The following is a 19,725-nucleotide window of genomic DNA, read 5'->3' on the forward strand; positions in this document are numbered from 1 at the left end:
AGTTTGTCCTGACGCCAGCTCCACGAGTTTTCCCCCCGTACGTTACAACAATACGAATCAGTGACAAAAGACACGACTTTTCAAAACGTCAACGAATCATCTTCAAACCATACCATTCTTCTTTCAACAACACTTACTTCCGGTTTCTTCGCATTCAACCGGGGGAATCATGTTTCTGAATGGGCCAGTATATTGTTTGGCGAGGCTGCTGCTCTTCGTTGCAGTTTTCAACGCTGCTTCAGCTGTAATCAAAGGAAACGCCGATTATCAACGCTATCAGCAACAGGTAAAGAGATTTATGTTGTTTGAAGATGTTGTGATGGTTTGAATAACGAGCATTGGACGTTTGGAAAATTGTATGCAGCTCGATATATCATATTTTATTTTATTGAGTAACGTTTATGAGATCACAGGAGATAAAACGTGGAAAGTTGATTTTTCTGATTTTAATGTCGCTTGATATTTAAATGAAGATATGATAAGTCTATATTTGCCGCTTTTTTTTATGTTTATCGCATTAAATATCATTTGGTAGATCTAATTATTTAGAAAGAGAATAACTTGTTAGGTTCAAAGACGTAAGTCTTGTAAAAACAAACGTTTGCAAACTTTTGTCTTCTAATTTAATGTATGAACGAAGCAAAAAATGTTCTTTGTACTTGGAATTGTATTTTAAACACAATTTAAATGCAGATAAAATCGTTTCATTATTTTAAAATTGCTCGCTTATAAAGAAAGAGAACGAAAGCATGACTTATATATCACTTTCCTGCTGTAATCTTTATAAAATATATTTCATGAAAATTTATCATAAAATAATACCACCTAACGTCTAATATGTACGCATAAATTTGATGTGAAATATAGAAGCTTTGAAATAATTGATGTCTGAAAGAAGTAAAAGTATCTAAACATACTGTTTCTATTTCCGTTGTATTCCAGAAATAGAGTATACAGCAGACGAGTTTTATCCTTATATAAATATAACCATTATAAAATAACAATTAATTCGCCCTAACATTTTTGCAGTATCTAAGCAATCAATTTGTTTCTATGTACTTGTATACATATTATATTTCTTTCATCATTCAGAAAATAAGGTAATCATATTCAAATGATTTTAATTTGGTTTTCCATCGTTCTTGCACGCGTTACTCAAAAGAATGTCAATAATGGAGTTTTGATCGATCATTACTCGGGTCGACGATGGGATACATTTCCCTCCCTTTGTCATGGCAATTACTTGCACGAGTAGTACAAAGTAAACACCACATGTAAGGCCTCGGTAACCCTTTCTCTCCGCTTTCGTCGGAGCTTTCGATATGGTTTTCCAGCAGTTTAATTAAAACTAAAGGTGAATCTTTCCATTCCAAAATGGCAGTGATCGTTCATCTTTCATATCAATGCTCTGCGCCCATATTCTTTCTGAAAGAAAAAGAATGCAGTTAAAAATAAAAACTTAAATACAATGTAGAATTATCATATTATTAATTATTTATTGGTAATAAGTAGAATAAAGAGATACATTGAATAAATTTGTAAATTGTCCCACCAATAGGATCACAATAGTTCCATCATAGATTCAATGAACAATGCCACAAACTAATCAATTAGTAATGACAAGCAATTAACATTATTAACACATCATTTACTCGATATCCTAGTTTGTACATATATTGTACATGTATACATATTCATAATTCGTATATTCAATGTATATTCATTTCGTTTATCGTACGTATATTCGTAATTATTCAAGTATACAATTGTGTACTTGTTATTATAGCGTTAATCATTATTTGGATTGTGTTTGTTACATTATATGCTATAAACAAATATATAATACCGGATATATAAAAATGAATATACATATATAATAATGTACAATAAACGAATACCAAGAATTTTTTCATGACTGGTACAATCTTCTAATATAATGTTTACTGAAAATGCAATATTTGTCATCTAACAAAGAAAAACTGTAAATGTTCCAAAAAAATTTTATTGCCCATATTCGATTTATTTACTATTTATTTTATGCTCGAATAATGTTATTTATATAATATGTTCTTATTGATATGATCTTTTTGTTGATTTACAAAAAAAAAAACTAATGGCACGTATTAATCTTTGCTTTTTGTTTATTTATTAAATAAAGAAACTTTTCATTTTTCATTGGACAATAACGAGCAGACACCCTCCACGTGGGTCTATTCTACAGAATTCCCACAGGGACTAGTAAACTACATTTAAGTCGAAAGCTTAACAATAAGATAGGAAATGTTAAATGTTCAAGAGGATTCCAATTAAAGTTTGTTCGTCGGCTCTTACGACCTTCTTTCCATTCAAGATCCGTTTCAGAATACAAAAAGCTCATGTTCCATAGCGTCGAGGTGTCTCCAAAGACCATAGAACCGAGGTGTTACACATTGATCTTCAAAGACAATTCCATTTGACTTCGTTCCGCACCGTGAAGCAAACCAGAGACCGGTAATCTGATTAACGAAGAAGGATGTCGTTGTTAAATCTCTCGGATTTAATGAAACTTCATGACGAATCACCTTCAAATATCAAGTGCTTTCCCTTTATATCGTAGCACATTTCGTAACCAAACGAAACGGAACTTGTATGTTACTCACTTCCGGAAACACCTGAAATGTAACAATGATAAGAATTAGGGTTTTCCTGATTTTTGGAGAATTATTTGTATATTTGGAGATTCGAGTTTCTTGATATATGATTAATAGATTGAATATAAATTCGTATTTTTATAAATAATATTAAAAAAGAAGAATCTAACTAGAGGTTCGTTTCACTCGCTAAATATTATCACGAGTATTTCGAGTATTACATTTGGAATATTTATGCTACTTTAGAATAGCATAGTTTTATTAAATTTTCCTGCATCTGTGAAAAATTTAGACGCAAAAATACACATTAATACGTAATCTCTAAAATCATCATATAAGCAATAAATTTCTATTTAAATTCCAATTCTCTAATTACGGTTACGATATCAACATTCAATTCTTTAATTACTATTACAATACTAACGTCCAACTCTTCATTAATTATAACCACTAATATAAAATATGGATTTCTATAAACATCCACGATCTAGTGATTAATTTTCGTCGTTATTAACTTCATCTTAATTCATTCAGGTTTTCATTTCCTTTGTCCCAATGAGGATTTCAATGCGGATGTGTTCTGTGATCTTTTCTGCGTTTCGGTGGCTTATCAGGCAACTCTGGCGACCTGCAAAGTGCAATTGCTTGTTGTCAGTGCAAACGCAATTTAACATGAGCATGTAACTTGCAAAAATCAAGTGGCAACGTACTTACGCACAATGCAAACTAACGAGGTTATAAAGTGTTGAATTTCTATTGTAATCCTCGAAAAACAAAAAGACGAAATAAACGTAGAAATATTGCAATTGTTCTCCTTTTAATTGCACGGCTGCTAATGAAACGGAAATGTAGAAAAATATAAAAATACGTGAAAACAGGAGAAATGGATAAAATGGTAAAAACCTTGTTAATCCAAATAAATTGTGGTTCGAGGACAATTCGGTTTTGCCATTTGTATAAAAAGACAAAGAAATATACTGAAATAAATGTCGTGAAAATGCTTGTTTTCGTACTAGTTCAATTTTTAAATCGAAATGGTTCTTTATGTGATTAACCTAGTAATGCCTAGTAACATATTTAATATCTTTTTCATTCTGTATTTCGATTACAATTAATATATGCATTTACGTAAGATTTAGTGATATTTACATTTAGTCAAAGAATAAAAATGTTGACAGAGTATAAAAATGTATACTTTTGTGATTAATTAGTTTTGTACTTGACTAATCTGGCAACTTCCTGTACGATTCTCACCATTTTATTTGATCTATGAATTTATACTTTTATTGATTGATGTTGGCTACATGTAAAAATGTTTACTATTTCTAGTATGTATATTTACATAACCTATCGTTAGTTCGCGAATTAGTATTCATTTACTAAACAATGCACATATCTGCTACAATGCATCAATAAACTTCAGCTAATAAAAGTCTAAATTCTATGTGTATACATTGGCTATTAAGCGTGTACATTTATTGAACTTCATTTATTATTTATCTAAAAATACATCATTCTTAGTCCAAAATATTTTTTAGATTTCTTTACCACTTGCATCTATACTAATATAACCTAATTATCTGCCAGAAACAATATAGTGACCTAGAAATAGATTGATATAAAATATAAAAAAAGAAAAGTAAAATATAATAGCGTAAGTAGAATACACTACATATACTATGCACATACTATAGTAATGTAGAGTAGTGTAAGTAGAATTAAACTATAGATTTTAATGCATTCATTTGAAAGAACAAGAATGCATACACAGCATATAATATACAAAAATATAACAAATATCCAAAATAGAATACTTACTATAATATTTGGTGGATACAATTTTCATTAAAATTCCATACTTTTAATCATGTTTATAGAGATATATCATATGTATATACATAAAAATCACCAATCTAATAATTACCATCCATTTGTGTATAAAAAAAAGAAAGAGAATGGAAGAATTAGTTTCGATTGAATTTCGTACAATTTACATGAAAGAAGTTGGTTCATGGTATAATATTCGTCGCAAAAGGTAAATCCGTGTCATCGCAAATATTTACCGCGGCTGTTCCGTTGTTTGTATCACGATTATGTACTTCTCGATCGTAAATCGCTAGCAACGCGACTGGTTCACGTGTAACAATGGTAATCGAGTCATGTTTCGTGATTTGAAAAACGATTCTGACGTACAACACCTGGTAAAAAGGATATCTATCAAATGGCACGTCATCGACTAAAATCATTCACATTTTCGAAATACAAAATGTTATTATATATAATGATGAATATAAATCTACTCGTATTTTATAGATTTGTATAAACTTGGAAAATACACATTTGAAAAATATCGATTTTATCGCAAATCGATCACAGATTTTACGAATTGGTATAAATTTTTAAAAAACGGTTCTCTACTTAATCTCTTTGTAAAATACAACTTTTGAATTTAAAGTTTAAATATGGATATTAGAAGCAACAGTTGGAAATATCGATTGATATCGAATAATACCGACCTTAATGTTTAAAATGTTTCATTATATAGCTCATATATGAATTTTATCTTAATTAAATTTTATGTTTCAATGGAAGCAATCCATTATGTATTTTGTATCATTTATTTTTATTGCATAGATGCTTAACAGTAATGATCTATGATGTACCATTTCACCATTTCAGGAATAAAAGTCATATTTTACAAAAGACATTAATAAAAAAGATTGCAGTTTATAGATTATAACTTTCTTAGATGATAGACTAAAGATTATAAGACTTACATAAAATTTCACCTTTATTTTCCGAAAAATTTGGTCTGTGCTAATAATTTTGTATATCTTTATTATTTATATTAAAAATCTTCTATACTATATACATTCTCTTTCACCGAAGATCATCTTCGATATAAGAAATGAACACATTAGGATAGACATATATTTACATTAAGTTCGATATCTCGCGCAGGTCAATAAAGAGCTTTATATTTTATTGTAGCAATCTCAAAAAGTTCCGAATATCGCAACGTATCCCGTATATCGGTAGTCAATTTTTAAGCATGAAATATCTTTTCCCCTTATATAAAGAACAGTATAAAGCAGAAGAAGCAGCTTAAGGTTATGTCATCGAGTGATTTAGGTTACGTATGCATGCACGAGTATCGAAAATCGAAAGGATCAGTGACGCGTTATATTTTAAATGACTCCCTCGATTGAACTTGTGTATCGTTGTGTTTCGAGGATCGAGAATAATGGTTCTGGAAAGACTATTAACTTCAAGAGTATGATGGAAAAATCAGAACTGTCGTTCAATTTTGTAAATAATTTGGTAATCCGTGAACATTTTCTTATAAACCATTTAATTTCGAATTATAATCGTTACTTACACATTCTGTTACGAACAACTTGGTAATACATGAAAATTTGTTATGGACCAGTTGATTTTGAAATACAATTATTACTTATGCAAGTATGTATCAGTTATAAGTTTATATATACAGTACTTAACTTCTAGTAACTTACTTATACGTATTGTATATAAATGTGCAAGTAGTTTATATCTAGTAGTAATTGTATATAAGTACAAACTACAGTGCGGTACATAAAATAATATGTAAAATGTATACTGTATACAAGAGTAAATAATTTGTTATATGAAAATATGAACAATTTATATTATAATTCGCGTTATAATTATTATACGTTGTGATTCGTTGAAGTTTGGTTATGAACAATTTGGTTCCGAATTATAATTGTTAGCTACATATATAAGCAATTTAGTGTATTTATAAATGATGAAATATGATATGATGAAAAAGATGAATGTTCGCATGTTTTCATGAACATTACAATTAATTTTCTACGCTTCCAATTTCTTCGAGTGTATGGTGTGTTCTACCAAAGCTCGACCTCTACTACCTACTACGATACATTCAGGCAGTGATCTCTCTCAGAATACCGGAAGTTGAATAGAACACCATCTTATCCTGTAGAATCAGTCAACTATCACTAATGCTGACTTTCCACAAAACCGTTAGTAGTAACTTTATTTGACTTCGGAAGTTCCTAATGTTCATGCCCCTCTGTTACTTTACTAGTTCTATAGACAGTGTTCATTCCGGACCAATGGCATTAGAATAGGAAGTAATCCATCACTCCAGGATTTCGCCTTTGGTGATGTCTTTCCGAAACATGATTTACTGCGGATAAAACTCGAACTGGAAAAAATTTCTATATCGACGGAAAAAAAAGAGCGAATCCCTATCTTAACTTCCTAAGAAATTAAGAATTTCCGGTAGTGTAAAGAGATTATTATGGTAAGGAGAAATTATGATAATTAAAAAGATAAACAGACACAAAATTTATAATTAAGTTAAACAGTATTCGTAAAAGGAATTTCAGAGTCTAAAATTGCAATAATAAGAAATTATGGTCTAGTGGAATTATAGTAATTAAAGAAAGAAGTAAATAAAAAGGAACTTTGTAATTAAACACCAAAGTAAGTTCAATGTAGAACTCTGAAAAAATATATAAGAAAGAATTTTAAGAGTTCTAAAGTTTTACCGATCAAAGAATTATGTTAAGTAAGAAATATGGAAATTAGAAAACATAAATAGAAAAGGAATTGTGTAATTAAATCAGAAACAAATAAATGCATTTCAGGGTCTAACAAATTGGAACATCAAAGCATGTTGTAGTAATGAGAAAAAATTAATATTGAGAGTATTGAAAGAGCAAATATTTCAATAAAAAAGGAGCATTCAAATGAAGTATTAATGAAAGTAAGAAGGAATATCGATTTGGAGAATCAGAAAATCAGTGTTGAATGGATAAGTTCCAGCAAATCCATTGGGGAATCCCCTCGTAGACGAAAATCTGTAAGTTATCAGGGATTGGAAATAAAAAGGAAATTGGCGTGTCGACTCTTTGAAAGAGTCGCGTGGTCAAATACTGCCGTTTACCAGGTTTATCGTGGCTCCTGGAATGTAATGGATATCGTAAGGTCCATTTATTCTCGTGACCCCTAACTCTTAAATATTTGGCCGTTAACATTACACGAATCATTCGGCGTAACCTTTACCGCCACTATTTTTAAATGTAAAATGTAATAGTAAGTGGAATGCGAAATACGCAGTTCCATAACTTTTTTTATCGTAAAAATATTCCGCTTGAAAATGAAGGCAGATATTTGAAAGAAAACTGGCAAAAGGGTTAACATTTAACATGATTCTAATATGAATATAAATGTGAATTTGTATAAAACGCAGTAAAATAATCAGTCTAGCATTTAGGGATACATTAAAGATTCGTAGCATTCTGACGTTAATCAATCATCAGTCATAAATTGTATCGTCCTTCTTTTATTACTTGTGACGTTGATATTCATATTATAGTATTAAATCTTCAGAAAGCATATTGAGTAAATCTAAATAGATTGCACAACTGTCGATTACGTTTCCGGTATATCCAACTCCATCTTTTCCTTTAATGATTCGATGTGAAATTCGATATTTCCCTTACATAATCCATTAAAAATTTCTTCTGAAATAAAAGAGATTATACAATCTACATTTTGCAAGATAAATTTAATATTATAAGACATTATATAGAATAATTGATATTAGAATTACAATGTTATAATAATCTTTGATTCCTTATATTAAGGAATATAGTATTTCTTTTCTTATGATAAAAATATGTATTATGATATAACATTTATATTATAATAGTTTTATATAATAATTGATATCAATATCATAATTTTCTATTTTTTAATTCAATATATTAAAAAATATAATATTCATTTTTCTATAATACAAATATTATAACATTTGTATTACAAGTTATGTTATAATATGTTTCAACAATACAGATACTTGCGTCACTAATATTGGAAACTCTTTTCAGTACACTGAGATGTTTTATACAAAGGGAGATTAAGATTACAAAAAGTTTGTTCGAAGGCCACCAGCTCCTTTGTTATTGGCTGCCAGCCAGTCAATTCACTGAATTTTATCCAGCTACACCACGGCGAAGTAATCGTGAAACAGTCCCTCAGGGAATATAATTCCCTCTATCCATTAATGCTTCCTTTAGTCGAGACTTCATTCCTTGCAATTCATCGGAGATCGACAAATTGTCACTGAGGAAAAGCAATTTCGCTTTTCCTCCTATGCCCTCCACCAATCAATCTCTATTTTTCCAGTTATGAAAATATCTTCATATATCCTTCTCTTCTTGTCACGAACTTTTTTTATGAAACCTTGAAAAGTTAATTAAAAATACTTGTACAATTATCTACTAAAATTTAAAGAAAGGCAGAGTACAATCTTCCAAATATTTCTTCAAAAGATGTTATTATCTTACATAAGAAATTGTTAACTAAATTTTAAGAGAAGTTAGACTATGTCTTCTTAAGAAGAAATGAATTTTCGAAATATTTGTTGGTATCGATGAATATTATAAAATAATGGTACAATTATTTGTTAGAATTTAAAGGAATAGAACATTGTTCTTAACATATATATTTTTAGATTTTAGGGAAGATTGCATTATGCTTTAATGAATTAAATTTTTTTAAATACTTTTGTAATATTTTTTAACATCGATGAATGTTTTATACTCGATCATAGCTTCTAACAAGTTTCCTACATTTCTGAGGAATGTCGATGGCTGGTAACAATAGTAATTGTCATCACCGATGACAATCATGCTGTAATATCCGCCTGTCGATAAAGATATTTTCAGAGGCAACCACGTGATGGGATAGATTTTCTCCTGGTCTACTTCAAATATCAGTTATTCATCGATTGGTCGTAAATATTCTTTTCTATGTTATTATATGTGGATTTTAACGTCAGCAACGTAACTTACAAAAGAAATCCTGTTGAGAGGAGATTCTGAATAGCATTTCGTTCGTTAGGGAACAAAGACTCATTTGTTTTAACAGAAAATGTATTTCTCTGTGTGAGATTCTTCTTTATATTTCTCTGCTTTTATGGTAGCTTAGGGTGTAATTGGAGGCTTGTTTATTCAAACTCATATATGTATATGTATTACTGAAGTTTTTATTTTTGAAATATTATTTTTCACCTCTATCTAAATTGGAAAATATGAAAATCTATTTATAAATTAAAAATTAAAAGACGAAGGTTGAACATTTAACTTCTTTCAGTTACTTTTTCCAGATTGAAACAAAAATTGCATTGTTGATTGTTTTTGATTCCCACGTTCGATAAAATCAATTTCAGCGGCTATTGAATTTTTAGATTTCTGATGGAGCGGCAGACAACTAGATAAAAATACAGTTGGAGAAATTGACAAAGGGAAGACTTATGGGATCTCTACTGCTTCGAATTTTTTAAACAAATAAATAAATCCTATCTGAAACTTTTCAAATAGATAAACATTTTTTTAAATAATGAATCCAATCTTTTAGGAAGAATTTTTCTAAAATGAATAATTTTTTTTCCAGGTTGCTGGAGAACATTTCTCAAAGGATTTTTATCGACAGGATTTGAAGAATGGTTTAATAAGTTCTTATACGCGTTTTAAACCTGTCACAGGTACATAATATTTTTTTCATTTATCAAATGAATTAACGAATGGACAAGATTATGAATATTTTATGAATCTATCAATTATATAAACCCTGTTTTAGTTTCTTGCCATTAATTTGAATAAAGAAGTTTGTTTTATATTTATTTCAATCTTTTTTTCCAAATCAAAGGTTATTTTATCCTTTTACAGACTGTATGTTTATCACGGCAGAGCCGGGATCTTTCATATATACCTCAAAAACTGACGACGACGAAGTTTGTGGAATTTTCTTCCTAGCTGGACCGGATCAAAAAGTAGAAATTAACTTTCTCACCTTTGACATACCTTGTGAACACCGTGGATTGATTTCGGTGAGGAAATACAACATAATGTTAATAATTTATGACCTAAAGATGCATATGGGATGGTTAAATATTATATGATAAAATTAAAAGAATAGAATAAATTTAGAAAACAAAACCAAGGTATAAGATATTACATAATGTAGTGTTATATGTTTCATACTAATAATACGATCTAGTATATTTATATACTAAATATATAATATCTATATGTACTAGATATATATATTAGATATAATAATTAGTTATGTATAACATTTCAGAAGAACACAATTATGGTTATCGCATGAATAAAGAAATACTTGCGCACCTCCAAATGCTATAAATATAGACAAATTTTACAACTTTTTATTTTAAATAACAATTACAAACTATAATATCAGTATATATATTTATATGTATGTATATTCACAACTGTACGTATAATAATCTGTGCTCCTTTGCTTAGGCTGCCCTACATATGATCTTGCAAAGAAGTCTGCCGCGCGTCAGGGGCATTGTGTTCGATCTTTAAGTGCTAATAACTAACAAGAGAAACCTCAAACCTAATTTTGTCATTCTACATTCTCAATCTATTTCGGCTCATAGAGACACTTATTAACTATGCCTGCAAAGTTGAACACTTTATATAGTGCAATCATCAGGAGCATTTTGGTCAATCTTTCAATGTCCATAGCTACGAAATAAAGCTTGAAAAACGTAATCCTTTAATTCTCCATTTTCGAATATATTTATTACTGAGCATTTTATATAGTGGAGGCTATTGTATAGTACTAGAGTTTCAGTTTCTCTCCGATAATCCTCGCCTACTTTTTTGAATACAGAAACGTGTATTTTACTTGTATGTATTCATTCCAGTAGATACGTTTTTCCAATGCATCACTGTGCCGTGACAACAGTCCATTCAGAATGTATTTTTATATCGTGCAGGTCGTCGATGGCTGGGAATTAAACGGTGAAGTGTTCCCTAGCGAAATGGACCATCGATTGCCGCTGAAACAGAGAAGCAGCGAATTCTGTGGTAAAAATATCGGCGCGAAGAGGAGCTTCACAAGTTCACAAAACGCAGCGGTTATCCGATACAGAATACCAAAGCCTGGGAAAGGGTTCACGCTCTTCGCCAAATTTTTGAAAAATCCTAGACGTGAGTCGAACGTCGACTTTTATTTTCATATAAAGTCAGAAATTTGAAGTTGAAAGTAGTTGAATATTTTTTTTTTTATTTCTTGCAGATATTTTGTTCTGTGACAGTCAATGACTTTGAAATTTGAATGAATTTAAAACTGAAAATTTTAGAAGATTTACATTTCAATTTTAGGTTTTGAAATATAAATTTATAGAAATTGCTAATAATTTCGTAAATTCGCCAGAATTAAATCTTGTAATATTTAGAGACCTTCTTCATATGCAATGGAAAATTTGAGAATTGCATTTTCTACTTTACATTAAAATAGGTATTGCTTGTAATTATTATATAAAGGTGCAATACAATTCTCAATATACTAACTTATTTTTAGTATCAATATTGTATTTCACAATATACCGAAATTTTAAGTATTTGAAAGAGGACATTTTGAATGAGTTACCTTTGCCTAAGTATTATTATATTCAATATATTTTAGTATTTACTATATCTGGTATCTAAATTACAAAAGTTAGAAATTGTCACATAAAAATTTACCGTAATTTTCAATAATAGTTTCCTATTAACACAGTGTAAGGAAGAATATTTTTTGATCATTTTTCAGCTTGCAATGTTTTGGCAGCGAACGTAGGCGAACCGTACACGCTGCGCAATTATGGACGGCGTATTAACTGCACCTACGTCGCACTTTATCCAGGCACTGTACATGTGATCGCACTTGGCGTTGGGGTTTCGAATTTCCTCGGAGCCACTCGTACCACTGAAACCGGAACTCTACGAAAAGTTCGTAACATTTCGACCACCCTTCTTCACTAGTAGTTTTCTATATCTTATAGATACTTCAAATAAATATAAAAAACATACTAGCGATGCTTGACATAGCAGATTTTAAGATTTAGTAGATATCGTGAACATAATTATCGCGGAAGACACAAAATTCTAACAAGAATAGTATAGACGATATAGTTGCATAGTATTATTAGGTTGTCCCAAAAATTTATTTCGTTTTATTAGGAAATAATAGATGCACAATATTTGTTGTTTTATATTATTTTATTGAATTATGTATTTCATTTTGTATTACATATCGTGTTGTAATGAAATAATATAAAATAAAAGCTATTGTGCAACTATTATTTCCTTATAAGAAAGGATTATTATATATTATAAGGATATTATAAGAAACTTATAGGACAACCTAGTATAATGTATAATGTAGTAAACATTTCCAGACTTATACTTTATCTACGTTTTCTTAAATTTGCTGGTCTTTTAGTTTATGTAATTGTTTATATGTTATATATGCGTATATGTTATAATTGGAAAATACTAATTAAATACTGATTTCTAGTGCGATGAAACCAGTCCGCACGATCAAGTGATAATTGGAGGCAGCGACGGCCTGGACACGTCCAAAGTTCAGATAGTTGATTCTATTTGCGGGATAGATTCTAAACCAGGTAATACGATTAATAACTCGTAGCACTAATATCGATCTCAATCAGAAGCTTTATGTCGACCCACGCACGAGCTAACTATAAACCTATTTATTGTTGAACGTCTCTTAGCATGTTGATAACAGTCGTCTATATTATATTTATTGGCAATTGAATTGTGTTTCTCAATTATAACATTCTTATAACTTCTTATTCTTTAAACTTCTCTTTACTCTCCACTGTATACATCAATTTTAAATCAAGTAATTAATTGTTCAGTTTACTGAATTTTCCCAATTTTAGCTGTTTGACTACCATCCTCGTTTTGGATCCTTTATTTTATCACTAAAACAAGGAATCTGAATCAGGAGAACTCAAGAACACTATGAAATGTACTTTTTATTAGTTTATTTAAGAAAAGATTGGAGTCAAATAGTCAAAACTGGGAAAATTTTCGAAGAAACATAGACGGCATAATTACCCTATTAATTGTTTTTCAGATTATCGGGAGCTGGTGGAGTACGGCGTAACTTCTGTTCGATTGGTATCCAGTGGCTTCTACGAGAATTCAGTGACAGTGCAAGTTCAGCCTCTCAAGAACGAATTACTCGACGCGAATCTTAGCATCTAACCGCGTTAGCTCGTAAACCTTATTATGTTCGATGCTTGAAACGATTGGAAACTCTACCGTGAATGTGTTTATTATCGAATCCATCAAAATCCTATGCGTCTTTCAGAAATTTTTGCAAACTCAATTCGCCAGGTCTATTGATTATTCATTAATATTCCACTTGCGTAGTCTTTATAAAGATACTTGGAATCTTGTTTCCTATTATATTTATATCATTTAGTTAGATTAGGTATGAGGGATGTGTTTTATTGAGAGGTATCGCTTTTCGTTAAGAATCCTGATGATCTGCATTAATAAGGGAAGTTATCTAGGTTTAAATTTAATAGAAACTTTGATTTAAATACTGGTTAATTTTAAAAGCGCAAAACAATTAAATTTTATGACATCCTACATATGTATCTTTCAAAATTCAACATAGACGAGAAAAGTGGGGTGAAAGTTGGGGTATTGGTGCTTGAAAAATACCAGAAGATATAAGTGGTTTTTCTTCTGCAATTTTTATGTTCTTTTAAGTTCTTTTAAATAACATAAATGAAGTGGCTAAGATAAAAGAAAATATAGATTTTGATTTTTCATTATTTTTATATTTTAATAAATTAATAGTTAGGTAACTTTCCTTGTTATTGTAATACAAAGGAGAAGAAAAAGCATGTTTTGTTCATAGACAATATATTCTGAATTCTTAAATAATTGATGATTTGATATGTCGTGAGATTTGTGATAAATGGATTTAAATACTTGTTGAATGTGTAGATCAATCTTAGCGGCTTAGAAGTAATGAGAGAAAGGCCTCGAGTTTTTATTCTTGTGGGACTGCGAAGAAATTGGTTGGAACGTGCCAATTGCTTTTAACGAATCAACTGAATAAACTTTACTCACTCATCGGGCTCTATTTATTTATTATCGATAGATTTATAGAAATAGTACGACTTCTTATTATTATAAATGACGTGCTCGTTTGTTTAAATAAATTATTTCATTTGAAACCAATCTAAAAATTAACTTAGTGAGACGGAATTACAATTTTGATATTTCATTTTCTAAAAATTATTTAATAATAGAAATAGACAATTTATTAGTTACATTATATATTGTATGAATAAATTCAAGTACATGCGTAGATTCAATGGAGATTGCAAATCATTTGAAACATTCAACCTAAGAATTTATTTAATTATACAGAATTATAATTTTGTCAGTTAATTTTCACAAAATTATTCAACATTTGAGAATAGATTCTCCTTCCTCGTTAATCATACATGTATACTCTTCTGAATAAACTAACGTAAATTCAATAAGAATTATATGTTGGTAACTTTTAACGTACCTTATCAATTTTCCTGGCTTCTAGACAAGCCTCAAAGGTTGTTGTCGCTAGGCAACTTGAACGTATACAAAACGTCTCATGCGGTATTGCGTCTCAGAAACTCACGTTTATATCGCTCGAAATGAACCAACGTGACTGCGAAGGCGTACAAACAGAAACAATTTTCTCGAGAATTCTCTGCAATCAATCGATGTTAAAAGCGATAAGGAATAACCATGTTGCTCAAATATTTGGGCAATGTTACGCCACCGTATGTAAGTACATATACTTTGAATTAGTTAATGATTTTAATGACGTTCTGAATAATGCTTGTAATTGATCTAAATACGAAAGTAAACATTACTAAGATTAATGTGGAAAAATAATATAACATGATAACGAGTTAATAGTAAGCTAAACTAGAATAATAATATAATAAAAGATTAGAAAATAAAATCTGTTTAGAGAGATATTAAACTAAACTAAAGTAATAATGAGATACAAAGTAAGAAAATAACATTTTTTAAATAATGCAAAATTAATGGCAAACTGAATTAGGGTAATATTAAAACAAAAAATTACAAAATAAAATCTATTTGAAGAAATAATAAAATAAAGGATAGATGAAAAACATTAACTCGTACTAAGGTAATAATTAAATATAAAATAGGGAAAAATATTTTAGATAAGTTTCTGAAAAATTATTTTATAAAACAGGAGTACGAGAATAGAGTGGTGGGTATAAGCTGGTCACCAAACAGTCTAAAACTGGCTGTCGCTTCCTCTGATCGTTCCATATTCCTTTTTGACGAGAACTGCGTGAAACGTGACAAATTTTCCACGAAACCTGTCGATTCGAAGGTACGAAGGTATTCAAAAAGATATTATGAAAAACAATAATTGAAATATTATAAAAAGATTCTTCAAATTCAAACGATGTGTGTACCTTTATGAAAAATTACCCATCTTTTCTAGTTTGGTAAAAAGAGTTACGTGGTCAAGGGTATCGCCTTTTCTCCAGACTCGACGAAAATAGCAGTGGGCCAGACTGACTGTATAGTTTACGTTTACAAGATTGGAGAACAATGGTAAATGATAGGAAAAATTAGTTTAAAAAATTGTCGAAATTCCTTTTAAAGCATATTCTTCTCATATAGGGGAGAGAAGAAAGTGATTTGCAACAAGTTTCGTCAAAGTTCTCCTGTCACTTGCCTAATTTGGCTGACCGAGGGACCAATTATTATTGGTTTGGTAGATGGCAAAGTTCGCATTGCATTGGTGAAGACTCAGAAAGCTCAGACACTTTACACAGCTGATTCCACCACAATTGCCTTGACTTCCAAGTAATCTATCTTCGCAATATTTTATTTTCTCATTAGTTCCTCCGTATTGAAACAAATGAAGTGGTATGTCGTGATAGGTGTAGAAGGAATGCTCAGATGTTTCAACAAAAAAACGTCTATTAACTTAACAACTGACGTCCAATAACAACAAGCAACAAACACAATTAACACAAGTAACAATTAACAATTAACAGTTAGTGCGCTTGGTAACGATCAGTGCTTAACGCAGGTTATAGGAAGTAGAACGCTCGTATCACGTAATCCTTCGCACTTCGCAGCTCGGGGCAGACTGAATCTCTTTGATTCAAAAGCCACGCTGATTCATTTCTTTGTTAGCCATCGATATCGCGCGCGTTTGTTTAGAAGTCCGCGACGACTGCCACGTGTGCGGTCTCCCGAAAGTTCGACGAAGGAGCCCTAGGGATATCGATGACACCTAAGGCTCGTCGGCATAGCGCTTTTAAGATAAAGCGCCTCGTGCCGCGAAACCGTTGGAAATTTCCGAGGTCGAGTGTCGCCACACAAACATTGCATATCTTATTGTCCTTGTTGTTTGCTGCATTGAATAGGGTCAGTCAAAAACTGAAGCAAGATCATGTATCTATTAAACAAAAAATAATTGTCAACCTCTACTATCACTTCTTGCTTGCTTGGTACATCATTCTAAAACATCTGGTAATTATTCAAATGAGAGACTACCTCACTAATTTCAATAATTTTCAAATGTTGTAAAGTCAATATTCTGGACAATTTTTTTACTATACATATAATGGCTACTCGGCTTGTTTTCAGGATATTCATAAAAATACTTCTGCTACATTGTATCTTGGTATTTTATTTTGGTATAAGTTAGGTCATGATCCTGACAATCGATAAGGTGGATCCTCATTTAAATAATTAATAAACGTCTCATATACTTTTAGAAATTTCTTTGTAATATATCTAATTTAAATAAAATCATCATCTTATCTTTAATTTCAGTATACGAGGAACCGGTTTCTTATCAAGTCACGCTGACGGTAGCATAATAAAGTATCATTTAACCGCCGATGGAAATCACGAGCCTTCTGGACGTATCTGTACTCATACAGTACCAGCATACGCATTAGCTTGGACACAATCGCATATTCTGGCTGCAGGATGCGACAGACGAGTGTCATTTTACGATTCGCGTGGAAAGTTAGTGAAAAATTTCGACTACAGTCGCGAGAATGAAAAAGAAATCGCTGTGGCCTGCTGTAGTCCCAGTGGACAGAGCGTTGCTATCGGTTCTTGGGACAAAATACGAATTTTGGATTGGAGTCCTCGACGTTCCATTTGGGAAGAGGCAAATACACGATCTTTGCCTAATTTCTATACGGTCACTGCGATATCCTGGCGCCGTGATGGTTCCAGGTCAGCCTATATAAAATGTTCCATGCAATTAGACCAAATTATGACCCTGAAATGATAGACGATATGAGGGAATTTAGAAAATAAAAAATAAAGAAGAAAAAATTCAGAAAAATATTTGAGAATAAAAAGCAAAGAATATATATGTATATACAGAATAAAAGAGATAAAAATGATATATTATTAACTTTCCAGATTGCTTGTAGGCAGCCTCTGCGGCGCAGTAGAGCAATTCGAAACAGTCCTGAAGAGAACAGTGATCAGAGGAAGTCACGAAGTGGCCTACGTTGGACCCAGCCAAGTAGTGATTCGTCCATTACAAGAGGGCAATCGGCCAGTAATTATTAGATCCCAAACAGGCTATGAGATAGAGGATGTCAAAGTCCTAGGACGAGCTGACAATAATGTGATAGCTCGCACAGCTAACACTCTACTTCTAGCTGACATTGAACTAAATCTTATCAGTGAAATTTCCTGGGAAGACAAAAGCAACAGTGAAAAATTCTTTTTTGAATATCCAAGAGTGTGTCTAATCTTCTGTTCAGGAGAGCTAACCATAGTTGAGTATGGGAACAATGAGGCATTAGGCTCAGTAAGAACAGAAGCAGTAAATCCTCATGTAGTTAGTGTGAGGATCAATGAGAGACAGGCTGCTGAAGCACCGGATAATAAAAGGCTCGCTTATTTGTTGGATCCAAGAACCGTTCGCATCATGGACCTGGTAACTGGGCTTACTGTTACAATGGTTTCTCATGATGTCCGTGTAGATTGGCTGGAACTTAGCGAAACGGGCCACAGGTTACTATCCAGAGACAAGAGAGCCAGGTAATGAAGTATCTCGCTCATTTACATGAGATTTTTTTAGTCGTTCAGTATGCAGTATTTTAGTATTCTTGTATTCTCATAGTTGAAGTATTGTAGCCCTCCTAAATGCAGAAATGTCCTTAGTGTTTTACGGAAAGATTTAAAAAAATTATTGGGAGAAACATACAGAGTTTTTGGCTACAGGTGTAAAAAAACTTGTACGAGATAACCTGCTGTCCATGTAGGGTTCAATTTGAGGATCCTGTACACCTTGCTGCTTAGGCTGATCCACTTTCGTTCGTGTAAGGAGGTTTACTCGCTCACAGGGATATTTCGGTTAATGTTTAATTGTCAATAATTAAGAAAGAAAGTCGAAAACGCAATTTTTTTATTCTTGATTTTTATATTATTTTAATTTTAAGAATGGCCCCTTAAATTTTTTCACATCTATAGCCGAACTGGTTATCCATTGTTGACACGCAACAGTCGATAACGTAAACTTCTGTCGATTAATATGGAATCTATATTACTAAAAAAATCTACCTCTGAAGTTTCTCTTTCATCCAACATTTATCAATTTTATCGAGATTTCAATATATTCTTAATTCTCGCTATTTATCTAGACTATGGCTAAGTGACGAGCTAGGTGGAAGAATTTTATTACTGACTGGAGCCAGTTTTGCTTCTTGGGTACTAGGCAGTGATGTAGTAGTAGCTCAAACCGGACAAACCTTGACAGTCTGGTACAATGTCGATGATCCCGAAGTGGCAACATTAATTCCAGTTCATGGTGACGCCATCGACATTACTAGAGAAGATGGAAGAACTACTGTCACGGTGGAGGAGGCTGGAGGCAAGGTGGCCTATCTGCTTGATGAACCATTGATAGAATTTGGCACAGCGCTACATGACAATGATTTTGGTAGAGCTTTATTATTCCTGGAGGATTTGGCAGATAGGCCTCAAGCGGAGGCCATGTGGGAAAATGTGGCTAGGAATGCAATGGCTGCTAGACAGTTACTGGTAGCTGCCAGGTGCTACGCAGCTCTCGGGGATGTAGCTTGTTCCAGGTTTATATCTGTTTCTTCATTGTTCCTGTCTGTCCTTGCCAATTACAGTGACTTACAAAAATATTTGAATAGTTA

The 19,725-nt window shown here is 31.6% G+C and overlaps 2 protein-coding genes and 3 long non-coding RNA genes across 7 annotated transcripts in view; 3 read left to right on the forward strand and 2 right to left on the reverse strand.

The window, feature by feature from the left end:
• On the forward strand, positions 1-14,725 carry LOC126925511 (corticotropin-releasing factor-binding protein). The gene is made up of 7 exons (XM_050741126.1): positions 1-286; positions 10,098-10,188; positions 10,373-10,533; positions 11,455-11,668; positions 12,273-12,451; positions 13,020-13,128; positions 13,605-14,725. Exons 1-7 carry the CDS (start codon positions 170-172, stop codon positions 13,733-13,735), a joined length of 1,002 nt encoding a protein of 333 aa, XP_050597083.1. The 5' UTR covers positions 1-169; the 3' UTR covers positions 13,736-14,725.
• LOC126925535 (uncharacterized) lies at positions 311-6,010 on the reverse strand. 3 transcript variants are annotated; one of them, XR_007713980.1, is made up of 4 exons: positions 3,345-6,010; positions 3,055-3,258; positions 2,335-2,651; positions 311-1,425 (listed from the first exon to the last, which is right to left on the reverse strand). It is a non-coding gene; the product is annotated as an uncharacterized LOC126925535 (long non-coding RNA). The 3 variants fall into 3 exon arrangements; XR_007713981.1 differs by lacking the exon at positions 311-1,425 and having other exon boundaries at positions 1,628-2,495; positions 2,562-2,651; XR_007713979.1 differs by lacking the exon at positions 311-1,425 and having other exon boundaries at positions 1,628-2,651.
• Positions 6,062-8,217, forward strand: LOC126925533 (uncharacterized). Its single transcript, XR_007713977.1, has 3 exons — positions 6,062-6,939; positions 7,004-7,121; positions 7,286-8,217. It is a non-coding gene; the product is annotated as an uncharacterized LOC126925533 (long non-coding RNA).
• Positions 10,851-16,112, reverse strand: LOC126925525 (uncharacterized). Its single transcript, XR_007713965.1, has 3 exons — positions 15,988-16,112; positions 15,063-15,888; positions 10,851-11,517 (listed from the first exon to the last, which is right to left on the reverse strand). It is a non-coding gene; the product is annotated as an uncharacterized LOC126925525 (long non-coding RNA).
• LOC126925494 (intraflagellar transport protein 172 homolog) overlaps positions 15,176-19,725 on the forward strand; it is a 9,120-nt gene continuing 4,570 nt past the window's right edge. The window contains exons 1-7 of the mRNA XM_050741077.1: positions 15,176-15,316; positions 15,759-15,902; positions 16,017-16,129; positions 16,199-16,384; positions 17,366-17,779; positions 17,972-18,601; positions 19,204-19,650. Of these exons, the coding sequence (XP_050597034.1) occupies positions 15,278-15,316; positions 15,759-15,902; positions 16,017-16,129; positions 16,199-16,384; positions 17,366-17,779; positions 17,972-18,601; positions 19,204-19,650 (1,973 nt within the window). The 5' untranslated portion in view covers positions 15,176-15,277. The remainder of the gene's footprint in view (positions 15,317-15,758; positions 15,903-16,016; positions 16,130-16,198; positions 16,385-17,365; positions 17,780-17,971; positions 18,602-19,203; positions 19,651-19,725) is intronic.

Source organism: Bombus affinis, chromosome 16 (assembly GCF_024516045.1).
Source record: "Bombus affinis isolate iyBomAffi1 chromosome 16, iyBomAffi1.2, whole genome shotgun sequence".
Taxonomy (NCBI): Eukaryota; Metazoa; Arthropoda; class Insecta; order Hymenoptera; family Apidae; genus Bombus; species Bombus affinis.

Bases quoted from the DNA above. Each gene is read 5' to 3' on its own strand.
- LOC126925511 (XM_050741126.1), top strand. From the start codon at position 170: ATGTTTCTGAATGGGCCAGTATATTGTTTGGCGAGGCTGCTGCTCTTC. The intron at 11,669-12,272 runs GTGAGTCGAACG...ATCATTTTTCAG, and splicing joins ATTTTTGAAAAATCCTAGAC to CTTGCAATGTTTTGGCAGCG. The intron at 13,129-13,604 runs GTAATACGATTA...ATTGTTTTTCAG, and splicing joins CGGGATAGATTCTAAACCAG to ATTATCGGGAGCTGGTGGAG.